Source organism: Myxocyprinus asiaticus, chromosome 22, assembly GCF_019703515.2.
Source record: "Myxocyprinus asiaticus isolate MX2 ecotype Aquarium Trade chromosome 22, UBuf_Myxa_2, whole genome shotgun sequence".
In the NCBI taxonomy this organism is placed as follows: domain Eukaryota; kingdom Metazoa; phylum Chordata; class Actinopteri; order Cypriniformes; family Catostomidae; genus Myxocyprinus; species Myxocyprinus asiaticus.
The window spans coordinates 39,417,994-39,431,739 of record NC_059365.1 but is presented as its reverse complement, the minus strand read 5'-3'; the positions used below and the strand labels follow the sequence as shown (position 1 = coordinate 39,431,739).

Here is a 13,746-nt window from a genome sequence, read left to right as displayed (position 1 = left end):
ACACACATATATATATATATATATATATATATATATATATATATATATATAATTTTAATTGTTTATATTTTCTGTGCACCAACCAGTCAAGTCCGTCACACAAATTGTAAAGGAATTATTTGGGATTTTCATTTTAAGTAAGTACTGTAAACAGCTCGCAAGAAAAAACATAATAGGATCTGCATTTAATATGTGTGATATGCAAAATAGGTTTGAAGTTTGAAGTGCATGTAAACTTCTGACTTCAACTGTATATTATATATATATATATATATTATTTAAAAAGAAAAAAAAATGGAAGCAGGAGATTGTGCCCAAACATAGTTGAATTCCTCAGCGTAGTTCTGTAGCCTTTTTTGTTTCAAGAATCAATTTATGGTGATGCATTTATCAACCATGTATAGCCACAATGCAACTCTAATGCATCAAAGAAGTGCTAATGAACAGCATGTGTGAATAGTGTAGTGTTACCAGCCTCTGGTAGACTACAGGCTAATAATGTTAGCTGCTAATGCTCACAGAGGGACTTCTAATGAATCGCATTTTCATTTGTCCAATGCAGAGGTCAACTGCAAGCATTCTAATGAAGCACTGGCCCTTCCAGTCAATGAAATTAAGTAGATGGTCTCTAGCACTGAGACAGAAGGGCGCTAATGGCAGTATAATGTACTGATCAGAAAAGCAGTAGTTGGATAAGCTCAGTGTGACCAAAAACTAGAGCAGGGCTCCCGTTGTGAAAGAGGAAAGCCAAAGGCGATGATGTCATTCCCTTAAAACAATGCCTCATTCAGCCAGATTGGGGGGCAGGAAGCTGCTAGTCATTTAAAACTGGGGAGGAAAAAAATGACAACATCTGCTGCTGTGTCCCGACCAGATGGATGTAGTGTTTGTGTGTGTGTGTGTGTGTGTGTGTGTGTGTGTGTGTGTGGGGGGGGGGGGGGTGTTTGAGAGAGAGAGAGAGAGATTATCTAAACAGCAGTAGACGGCAGCTATATCAGACCTATCCTTCATTGGCTCCCAGATGTGGAAATCTTTCCTCTTGGATATAGGCTCAAAGTCAGATCTGTGCAATATAATTACGTTTCCAGTCGGCTGGTTCACAGTTTGATACTCCCTTCAACATCAGGATAAAAAAGCCTCTGCAAACAATAGGATATTCTCTTAATTGAGCTAATTTCTATGCAGTTCTGATTTGGTAATCTGCTATATGCCTCATCAGTGCAGCAATTAGCAAACAGTCATTGAGAAGTGGACTTTGATCTTGACTACCTAATTCCTAATTGCTTTTGTCTGTGCTAAACAAACAGCAAGAGCGAAAGACTTGTAACTCACTAATTTGCAGTAGGACTCAGCAGAATCAGACCAGGTTATTAACTAGCACTGCATGCCATCTACTGGGCAAACCAAGCAAGAAATAGAGCTTATGGATATCCAATCCCAGCCACTGTATCCTTACCTGATAGAGTTTGGAATAATTTGGCCCCCACTCTCTCCATTCCCAGGCAGCTCAATGTGGAATCCATTAGGGATGCTCCATTGTGCCGGATGGCTCAAGACATTTTCCGACCGGCTTTCTGGTATGGTGGTCCATAGCGGACTTCCAGAGCTGGCTCCATCCCTGAGTCCCTCCCTTGTTGGATCCGTTCCCAGCTCGGCCTCCCCCTCCTGGTTCTCAGCCCCTTCCTGCACGGTCTCCAGCTCCAGTTCTGGAGTTTCAGGGCCCATTAGGGCCCTCTGCTGGATAAGAGGTGTGAGCGGCGCCTCGAAGCTGACGCAGCTGTCCGTCTCGTCTGTGAGCGACAGTACGTCCAGAGAATCCAGACTGCTGTAGCAAGTCCCACCTTTCAGAAGCTCTGACTCGACAATACGCTCAAACGTGGAGCTAAAACCATCCTGGATCTCTTTCGTCCTGTCGTACTCTTCCTCTCCTTCATCCTCTTCCTCCTTGACAGCTGTAGTCTTTGTAACCTGCTCAACAATGCGCTCAAACGTAGAACTGAAACTGTCCTGGTTTGAGGTCACACCTGTTCCTTCCCTTTCCACTCTTTCTTCTTCGTCCTCTACCTCTGCATCCGCTTCTTCTACAGAGAGCTCAAATGTGGAGCTGAAGGTGTCTAGATTCCCCTGTGCTGAGGACACTTCCACAGCCCCCTCCTCATCCTCTTGTCCTTCGCTGTCATCTTCAACCCCGTTTTTAAACCTGCAGTGATACAGACACCTGTCAGCATATTTGCAAACCTCAGGAACTAACCTGTAAAGAAAATCAGCCACCCACACCACTGTCAGCCGTGATACACCTGGCTAAAGAGCTCTGGCTATGCGCTGTACACAAATGCTTTATGTCTGGCTGGCACTTGTGTTCCTATCTTTAGTTGGGTTGCTGTCACAGTTCTTTAACATGACTGCAGTGGAGGAGTCCTAGCAGAGGAGAGCATCATTCAGGACAGCTCCCCTGCCACGTGCAGTGCTCTAAATATCACCCATCCTCATTGTAACATGCGTGTCACATCATTTGTGAGGCTTGACACTGAAAATCACACTGCTAAACACTGCAATAAGTGTGTTTAATATTCAAAAAGTTTTGAAAGAAATGGCAGGCCCAGCAACTAAATACATCACACTCATATCATTGTAAAAAATGGTAGTCTTATTGTTCATGGAGATTTATTGATCCACAATGCCTACAGACTGTTGAAGTCTTGGAAAAAAACTGGGTTGTATGTTTTGGATGTCAAGTCAGTTTATTTCTATGGCACTTTTTACATTACATATTGTTCCAATGCAGCTGCACAGAAATTAGCACCTTAATGCCCCCAGTGAACAAGATAAAAGCTATGTCAAGAAAAAAATCCTCAAGAATGTTATAATGTGTTATTTGGTAAAGTTATATATCATTATTTTACTGACCTCAGAGAGCACAGGGGCTTTGTTGAGTCCTCTGCAGGGCTCTTGGGCAGTGCCACTTCTGTGCCTTCACCTTCACAGATGTCCCCATTGCCATTTTGAGTTACAGAACATTTGAGTTCCTTTTTATTAAATTGCTTATTCCTGGTACTCTTTCCATATGTCTCCGATCCCAGGATGACCTCTATATTTCCGTATTCTGTGGTATCTCCGCCCCCTTCCCCACTATCTACCTCTGTTGCACCCTCCTTTGTCTTTGTCCCATTACAGGGCCTAACAGTTCTACCCCTAGGGCTGTCTGCCTTCTCTTCCCCCAGTTCGGAGTGTCCCTCTTGGGCTTGAGAGAGCTTGGGTGCTGGGGGTGTATCTGGCGGTAGGGTATTTGTGTGGAGGGGGTCATGCTGCCCCTCCTGATTCATGGTGGCCTCCTCAGTCACGGTGTCCTGGCAGCCTGGGGTCACAAGGTCAGAGTCAGTAACCAGGGAAGGAGGTAAATGTCACACCTATAGGAAGAAGATGAGATGGAGTGATAAGGGTTGTGATAAAGGTGACACTTGAATAATAGAAGATACTGACCTACTGAGGCAGTCCTTTCATTATCCAGTTTTATTAGTATGGAAATAAGGGCATATACTGTATTAAAACCCAACAGTGTCAAAGAATGTGTAAGAACCCATTCATTTCCAGAGGAAAGTGTTATTGCTTAGAGGTTAGTCTTTAACTCAGGAGACTTAATGGGAGTTTTCATCTCAGTTGTTTCTCCTAAAACTCCTTAGGTAAAATAAAAAAAGAAACAAACAGGACAATTTTTAATATACAGTAAAAACATAGCTCTAATATTAATCTGGAACAATTAGGCCAGAGAATTTGGTTTTGTAAGAATTTGATGAGAAATTCCATATTGAAATCTCTGATTTGATTTTGATTGATTCGATTTGGTATTTGGCAAATCTGACCACAGCTTGTGACATAGTTGAGATCTGTTTTGAAACTCTCGAGGAGAGATGCAAGTGAGATTACTAGGGTCTTTTTAGAGTTGGAGTAATTGAGTTTGGACTCACACCCAAGTCTAGTCTTTAGTCCAACTATAAATGGTCTCGGACTTGTATATAGCATACAATTTTGTTCTGAAACCAATTTTCAGTTTTTTCCGTAGCATACTAATTAGGAGATGTTGATATGAAATGCAAAAGAGGTATGTTTTTGTCACATTTATATAAAAATTTTTTAGACATATGTTATGGACAGTCTTGAGTCCAACTCAGCCCTCTTTGTAAGTGATTGGTTAAAGACTTTGTCTTGACTTGGACTCGACAAAGGTGGACTTGAACCCAATACTAGTTTTTTACAATTTAAATCTGAGACGTAAATCTGAGACTTCAACCAAAATCTATATTTATTCAATTTAATATCATTAGTGTCTAGGAGAAACAATTGAGATACCAAAGAGATCTCAATCGGGATTTGTCTTTCCTGTGTCCTGGGTTCCTGTTTGAAGACAATTCTGCAGTCCATCAAATCAGAGAAGAGGAGCAAATGTGTAAGGCAAGCGTGTAAGACCACAGCTCAGTGCAAATTATAGATATCATTAAGCATTCTAAAGATTGGGGCCTTCAGCTGGCAGAATCTTAAAAGTTTTAAACAGTGATTCTGACTCTCATTATCTGCTGTCATCTCTGTGTTTTATCAGCCTTGCAGAAGTGCAGTCCAGTGAGATGGCATGATCTTTGACTCCACATACTTCAAGCATGACTCATATTTTACATGCGAGATGGTCATTCACACTTAGAATAAAACACAATTAGGGTGCAATGAGTGACTCCAGCCAGGTCTCCTAAGCAACCAAATTGGCCCAGTTGCTAGGGAGGGTAGAGTCACATGAGGTAACATCCTTGTGGTCACGATTAGTGGTTCTCTCTCTCAATGGGGTGCATGGTAAGTTGTGCATGGATCGCGGAGAGTAGCATGAGCCTCCACATGCTAGGAGTCTCCGCGGTGTCATGCACAACGTGCCACGTGATAAGATGCACGGATTGACAGTCTCAGAAGCAGAGGCAACTGAGATTTGTCCTCCGCCACCCAGAATGAGTTAAGTAACCACGCCACCACAAGGACCTACTAAGTAGTGAGAATTGGGCATTCCAAATTGGGGAGAAAAGGGGATAAAAAATAAAGAATAAAACACCCATTTCAGTAGCGCTAGCAGGACAATCAAAGTCTCATTTGCTGAGGGTGAATTTAATGGTCAGAATGAAACTAATTTTAAATTCAGTTCCGATTTGGAACATTTGCTTTGTGGAATCTTCCCTAAATCCAGTGGACAGCACCAATGGTGGATGGGACAGATGCTGAGTGGCACATTATGACAGGTTAAAAGTCAATATGCAACCCAAAAATGTAAGGCGGATCTTTATTTATCTGGTTTTGATAAAAATTGGGCATTCCACACCAAAATGGACCCAGATCTGATTGTGAGTTTGCAGTGGATTGTGGAGGACACCTGAAACACCACCTGCACCCACTTTTGAGAAGGCTTTTTTGAAGTGGAAACTAAAGGAGCATCTCAACATAAATCAATGGTAACGCTTCTTTTCCAAATCTATTGTTACTTGTTTTTGTTGCCATAATCCTCACACATTAATGTTAGCCAGAATTATTACACAGCTCTCTGGAATACTCAATTCTGACTGATCAATTGTGCCATCCAGTGCTCTGATATTTCTGAATAATAACAGCACATCAAGGAATAAAGTCATACCAGACCGGTCATCCAAGTAGAGTCATCTTTACTACTTCTTCAAGTAAGGGATAATGTACATTAAGTCGGTCATTATCACAAAATAAACCATGATAGGGTGATCAGGAACCGATACCAAGCTGAGAATTCTTGTATCACCTTGAAGGGGTTTATTTTGTGATAATGGTTGTACATTATTACATGACTACCTAACAAATAACAAAATAAATTGACATGAAATATAGATTTGCATTGAAATTATGTTATTATGTGAGAAGAAAGAAATCGCAGAGTCTCTAGAAACAGTTGAATTCCATCTCGGGTTTGGAGGATATTTTGTGAAAATGACCTTCTAAAGACTGGTAGCTAAATAAATAAAAACATTCAATTTAATGATTTATTTCATGAGTTATTTTATTAGCTTACTTGAATTATTGTGTTAACTATTGCTAAGATGTTTAAGAGGTTTCATTACCTTCAACAGTATAAAATGGTATGTATAAAAAAAGTAAACAGGGTCAGTTTTGACTTCATGATGACTTTAAAGCTGAAGTGTGCTCCACCTGTCACCAAACGGAATTTTAAAAATAATTCTTGTTTTCAAATGTGTTTCTCGTTTTTGTTTCTCGTCATTGGTCGGACAAAAACAAATAGTCCTGCCCCAAACTCACGCCATTTGAGCCAATGTTGCTATGTCGAGCTGGTCGGAATACTCGAACAGAGCAATGTTTTGATAGTGCCACAAAGCCAGGGTTTACATGTTTCGGAAATCAACCAACAAATGGCTTACTTATAGCTGTCTGCATATTATGCTATAAAAAATAAATAAATAAATAAAAAAAGACACATTTCAGCTTTAAACCTACTTTAGAAGAATATGCTGAATGACACATTAAGAAATGTTTAATAACCATCTACCTTTCAGAATGGCCAGAAAGAGAGACAGAAACACAGGCTGGAATGTAAACTGCACACATGTAAAGAAAATCCATCTCTTTTGCTGAGGTAATGTCAAACAATCTTATATGAGTTCAATTTGAAGCTAAGCTTAAAGCTGAATTGCTTTCTTCTGTGGCTTGGACTCAAGCTGTGGTGTTTAAAGCATACTAATGCCTAACAACTGATTTTGTCAAACCATAGTAAAACCCAACTTTCCATTACATTAGGCAACCAATCAAATCTCTTTATGTCTATCTTTAGCCTACCAGTACTATTTGATGAAATACACAGCAATTCATCTTAACTGTAACTGCAGCAGTAACACATCACTTTGATTGAATTAAGTCAATAGTACGTGAAATGTGCAGTAGGCTATATGTGTATGAAGTTCTGCGTTTTTACATTATTGTAACCTTGACACTCTGCTATCTTTCGAAAAGGTCTGTACTCCCTAAATGCTTGCAACATGAGAATTTTAAAAATACACACTGTCTGACACCAAAGAGAATGTTTTGATGTGACATTTAGCAAAGACGCTCTCAGAAAGTTACCTTTGACCTTGGCTCCACATTGGTTTGGGTTAACAAACACACATGGTTAATGTTTGACATTCTGCCTCGGTGCTTGGAACCCAAAGTCCATCCCAGCTGCAGATGATCTTTTCACATGGAAAGCATATAAAGACTCATGTATGATTCCGTTACACACACTACACAAAAACACACAAAGGTTCAGCTGCAGTAAGTACTCTTCGGATACACAGAGAATCCCTGAGACCCTCTGTGCTCTGTAACTGCCAGTTACTCATGATTCCTGCAGCACCAAATGCCCGCTGAACAATATGACAAATCACTGCAACAACTGACAGAGTGTGTATGAGTGTGACGGAGAGAACAGAACGCTACTTAGCTATGGTTTAGGAATAAAATTGTTCCCAGAAATTAGATTTATCTGATGTCCCTGTGGGGAAACCTGGGGATGTGCTCAATAATGTTTATTTTAAATTCACAGTGCCCGAACCAGATGCAACGCAATAAAGTCACTAGCGATCAAAGCAATCCCTTCCAAGTAAATACAAGTTTTTTTCCTAATCAGGTGCGACTGCAATAAGTGATGGGCAACAGGACATTTAGTTGATCATGTGCTGAGTAGCCCTGCCCATTGTGAAATCTCATTGGTCTAAAATCCCAGTCTACATAACTGTACGTTAAATATAGCCTGATGTCATGAAAATTACGTGTGGCAACATTTTTGAAAAATGATATTTAGTGAGTTAAATGTTCTCCCAATCATATGTTTTAAAGATTAATGCTCTATCATGTTTTAAATCAACAAAACCTTCCCCCCTACTCTAAACCAACCTAAACCGATAGTGTCTTTAAAGCAAATGTGAGATGTAACACCGCAATTGCTAAAGCAACCACATAGTTTTGTGGAGCTTTATGACAATTTTGCCTCACGTGTCGACTCACGTGCACTTCAGGACTTGTACCCCTGTCCTTTACATCGCAAGTGCAATGCTCTATCAGTTGAGCAATTTGATCCCGGTTGAACAAACCGGTAATTTGTTATGTAATGCAAACATTAAAATATATCATCTTACAAGTCACAAGATAGCATTGTTTGAAGAACAGGGTGAATTGAGATTGTTTATGAATTGAGAATCTGCTGTTTTACTCGTGGTTTGTTTAAAAGTGAATACAAGTCATTATTTTTGATTTCACTAGAAAACTGCCACGATAAGTACAACAAGCCATATAAAAATAATTTACCAAAAATGTAAGTATAGTAACATGTTTCTATGCGACCAGGTTAGTTAACATTAAAGGTGCAATGTGTAACATATTTTCTGTACTAAAGCATAAAATTATCATAATATGTTATCAGAGATTTAGGAAACATGCTAAGTTTGAAATACTGGCTTCGCTGAAAACAATGCTACAGCCAGTATATTCTACTTTGAAATGTCCGTTCCAGGCCAGAATTTCTGTTTGTTTTTTGGCCTGTGTGATCCCGCCCACTTCCCATTTCCCAATAGTATTTGGACACCCGAGTTGCCAGATTTGAAACAAGTTAGCGGGAAACACAGCACGCTGCAGCCATGGAAGCCAGTAATACATCTGGCTAACATTGACAGAGTTATAAAAAATCCACATGAGCTGGTTTATAATTTGCAAACAATAAAAACATTGCAAACATATACATTAGCTGATCAACTTACAGTGTAAGGCTCGCCACTTGCCATTGTCAGTTTGCTCGTTCCTGCTGCGTGTCCTCAACCTGGCAACCCGCGTGAGCTTCAAGTCTGGGGAGGAGTGGATGGGGGAGACGACTCTCTCCAATATTTTGAATTTAGACTGCAGTACCCATTTTAAATGCTTGATGTCAATGTTACATATTGCTCCTTAAATATCTTCTCAAATTAGCCTACTTGTAATTTTAAAATGTTTTCTTTTAGTAGTGAGGTTAGGTTTTGGTTTAGTCTGTAGTCACTATGAGTAGCTTTCGATAAAAACAATATAAGTCTATGGTGTGTCTCATTCAAATGTGTGTGTGTGAGTGTGTGTGCAATTGGCTGGGTGACTTGTGAGAGTTCCAGTATTGTCAGCAGAACAGTAGGCTCTTCAGAACGATCAATTCTGTTTAATTACTTTCTCTAAACCTGTCAGTCACTCTATACACTACACACAGGCACTCATGGGATTTTAACAAACTCAAACACACTCTGTCACTGATAAACTATAAAAAAGACCCTATAATCAAATCAACATCCACTACTCAATCACTGCCATCCAAAAACACTTCAAAAGACACTCTTGCACAGCAGTCTGCCTCCACCTTTTGACTGCCCTGTGTTATTTTGCTTTGTTATTCACCACTCCACTAAATATTGTGTTGTTGGGTTTTCTATAAGCTCTTTCTGACAGCTTTTGCTTAATCTCATATTTTTTTATTGATTGGTTTAAAATAAGGCACTGTTTCTTCAGGAATCAAGGATCGGTCACAGAGCAGAGGGCTGACAAAACATACTGTGCAGTACAAAGAGGCAGACAGGAAAATAGGGAGCTTCACTCACCACTGTAAAAAGTGAAAATGTGCATTTTTGTTTACCTTAAAAGGGCCATATCATAATTTTTTTTTAGAATTTTATTTTTCCCTGACAATGTTAGTCAAGGTTTTAGTTCCAAAAACAGTCATAATTTAGTTTTTCATGACCGTTTTGTCTCTCTGAACCAGACTGTTTTTGCAGAACGGCAGATGCCACAAAAAACATCAGCATTGCAAACACCAACAACCTCTTGCACAATTAGAGGTCTCTGTCTGTCCGTCTGTCTATCTATAATAAGGATCACCAGTCCCACAGGAACACATTAGGCTTATCAAATTAAAATAAATCAATTAAAACGTTAATGAATTGGATTCAGTGATAGAACCAGCCACTTTAATACACTATAAGTGCAAATGTGCAGTTGTTACCTTAAAGAGCTATTTATACCTACCCTAACATTAAACATTACTTTTGTTGGTGTAAGCTAATGTTTTTAAGTTGATTCATTCATATTAAATAATAAGGCAACACTTTACATGAATGTTTCCAGTGTTAAGGGTTTATAAAGGGGTTCATTAATGACTAATCATTCATTTACAAATACTTTATAAATTAGAGGTCGACCGATAGAAGATTTTGCCGATACCGATAACTAAGGTGGCAGAAAAGGCCGATAACTGATTATTCGGGTGAAAGATTTTTCAAATCGATTTATAGAATGATAAAAAAAAAATTTTTTTAGGGCTTTCACACTTGGTTCGAAGTGCTAGTGTGAAAGCACCCTTAGTCTTTCTTTACTATGCAGGGCACAGACATTGTACAAAATGAATAAAATCCCAAAAGCAGTTTATGGGGCAACAAAAATCTTAATAATAACCAGAAAAATTCAGATTTGGTGCATAACACGACTTTAGCTATAAACAATTCTGAGATACACAAGGGACTCTTATTATGAAATGACAGAGACTTGGCTATCTTAAAATGCTCTATATTCAAGTATTCACCAAATTAACCTTTTAATAGCCTAAATATTCACCAGTTGAAGAGTTTATATGTATATATTTTACCAGATGTAGTTTATTGAGGAGGAATTAAAAAAAAAATGAGAGAAAAAAAACAAACAAAAAAAAACAACAACTATCAGCATAGGCTTTTGCAGATAACCGATTGTTCCAAAAAACAACTATCGGCACCGATTAACCTGTAAAACCGATATATTGGTCTACCTCTATTATACATCACTAATATGTAGTTATAACAACATACATAAAAAGGGAAACTTTCATGCAATACTTGCCAAATAGTGAGCCATTTTACCTTACGTTATAAATCCTTAATAACACTTATTCAACATTAGTAAACTATAAATAGAGTGCCTTAATGTAAAGTAGACACATATGAAGCATTTGTTAAAGAGTTGTCAACATTAGAATCATATGTACATAAAGTTCAGTATGGTTTAATGATCATCAAGCTTTATTAAAATATATCTGCTGTAAATGAACATGAAGACCAGAAAAGTGTTTTTGCAGAGGAGTTTGGTAACTAGGACTAGGTAAGTTGGGATATCACTCAGAGAAATACCATTCTTTTGACATCAACGTGACAAGGAAAGTGACAACACAAGTGAGTTAAGACATCACAGTAATAAATATAAACACAAAGCGGACTGTACAAAAATGATACAATCCCACCTTCTAATCTCACTATAATAGTCTATTTTTGATGCATTGTGACATAAATCATGAATTAGGGCATATTATCAATTAATATAAGTATGAATAAGTGCATTTATAAGTAATCAATAAGATGTAAGTTAAAATGCTCATTTGTTTTTTACAAGTATTGCATGAAAGTGGTAATACAATTCATGTTGTTATAACGGCATATGATTTATAATACATTTGTAAATGACTTATTAGCCATTTATGAACCCATTTATAAACCCTTACAAAGGGAACGTTAATGTAAAGTGTTACCGAAAATATTTTTGAATTAAAATTAGTGTAATTTGAGGTAACCTGAGGTTTGTAAAGCACAGTCAATCTGGTGCAATAGTCTCCAACAATAAAAGGTTTTCACACAATCACAGTGAGGTCTAAAAGTGGAGATGCAGCCATCACAATCTGACCCATCCCATTTACATGTCTTGCTTTATTAACACAGAAGATAACCTATATCCCAAGCGTGCGCACCCACATGCACACACTTCCTCTCCTTATCCACCTCTTTACATCCAGCGTAGTGCATACAGTCTGGAGAATGGACGTCTGCGTGACCCACTAACCCCTTTCAGACGCGAGCAGACACACACACACACACACACACACACACACACACACACACACACACACAAAGACTGACCATTATAAATGATCAGCACGCGGTATTTAACTCTCTCGGGAGCAGCGGTGCGCTAAATATATTGAGGTTGTTGGTCTTACCCATATTCCACCGGCTGCGTAATGCTGCCTTTCCAAGCGTAACGGGACATCCACATAGAGGCTCCGGGTGATTGAGTAAGTGTGGACGAAGCTATAATTGGATTTTTTTTTTTCTTCCCTGACACGTCAGTGGTCCTGTGAAGGAGACCACCACCACCACAAAAACGAGTATGAACAACTGATCCGTGCGTAAATGTGATTTAAATCACCCCGTTCTGTCACTTCCACTGCTGTCAAGGTCAAACGTCCTATTGTATCATGCCACAAGTATCACTTTCAACGTCATCACTTAAATCATTGCTGGAAAATAAATCTCATTAAACGCATCCGCTCACCAGCGTCAGACTGGACGTTTGCGCGCGCACGCACGCACGCATACACAAACACACACCATTTAACAGGTAGAGAACAAGTGATCATTTAGGGCGTCTTGTGTCTCGTCTGGCGCAGGAATGTCTGGTTGTCTGACGCCTCTATTTCCATTCAATTCATCATGATAGTTGCACTAATATAATAATAATAACAATAATAATAATAATAAAAACCCTAACTAAACATTGCAACACTGCATCCTTTCCAACATAAAACGGCATGCTTTAAAGATGCATCACCATTTTGAACATTACACGGTGTCACTATATGATGATGGCTTAATTCCTTCCTATGCACCTGTTCAAGGCATCTCAGCTCAGGTTTTCCCATTTATACAGGCTCTGTGTGTGTTTGTCTCACACATACAGTGGTTCCTTGTGTTAAGGCATCGTGGAGTAAAACACAGAGAGAGAGAGAGAGAGAGCGCGCGGCTGAATCGCAGCCATATTATCCCCAGCCTCCCAGTACAGTAACCATGACAACAGGATCGCTGGGAGACACTGTGCTCTCTCAAAAGGCTTCGGCTGGTGCTTTCTTCCTTCCAAAATAGACCTCATAAGCTTTTCAAGAGCGCCTCGTACTCATTATAAAACAGAGGGTCTCTCTCTCTCTCTCTCTCTCTCTCTCCTTGCCACTAACATAGACCCAAGTCACACATATAACCAGAGAACACGTTGCATTTTCATACATGTAGAGGGGTAAAAACTGCCGGTACCGCAAATACATGTAACTTAACATATTGTATAGCTACTGGCATACGTGCATCAAACACCAAGGGCATTGAAAACAGCATAAAAGGAGAAGCCGATCTCTATCCCACGATTTGATAAAGTGATGCATGCAATAACCTAATTATAAGCATCCCTCATAAATGTATGAGATTGTGCAGTGAAAAGTCAAATAGGACACTTACCGCTAAAATGCAACCCAAATCCTTCTAGCAAATGAAGCGATTTTTGTAGCGCACGCGAGTTCTCTCCACTTTCATCAAAGCGGATCGATTTGATTAGCTTGTTTTAAGGGGGAGCTCTGCAAAACCATTCTCAGAACCCAGTCTGACACCTACCGTTTCCTCTCGGCACCGCGTGGACCGTGCACACCGAGCGACAGGATGCGCGCGAGTGCTCGGTAAGTGTGTGTGTGCGCGCACGCGTGCGCGCGCAAGCTGCGGCTGTCTGGTGCCCCCGCGACGCGTTGGACGAGCAGCAGCTCAGACCGGGAGTCAGTGAAGACCCTGTTGCTCAGTTTCTCTACATCAATAATGCATTACAAGGCACAATTCATGCGCACTGGGAGGTTTT

The 13,746-nt window shown here is 39.6% G+C and overlaps 1 protein-coding gene across 1 annotated transcript in view; it reads right to left on the bottom strand.

Annotated features, from left to right (window-relative positions):
• Positions 1-13,479, bottom strand: part of psd2 (pleckstrin and Sec7 domain containing 2) — an 82,135-nt gene extending 68,656 nt beyond the window's left edge. The window contains exons 1-3 of the mRNA XM_051649276.1: positions 13,359-13,479; positions 2,908-3,407; positions 1,457-2,200 (exon numbers count right to left, since the gene is read on the bottom strand). Of these exons, the coding sequence (XP_051505236.1) occupies positions 1,457-2,200; positions 2,908-3,323 (1,160 nt within the window). The 5' untranslated portion in view covers positions 3,324-3,407; positions 13,359-13,479. The remainder of the gene's footprint in view (positions 1-1,456; positions 2,201-2,907; positions 3,408-13,358) is intronic.
• Between the last annotated feature and the right edge of the window lie 267 nt (positions 13,480-13,746).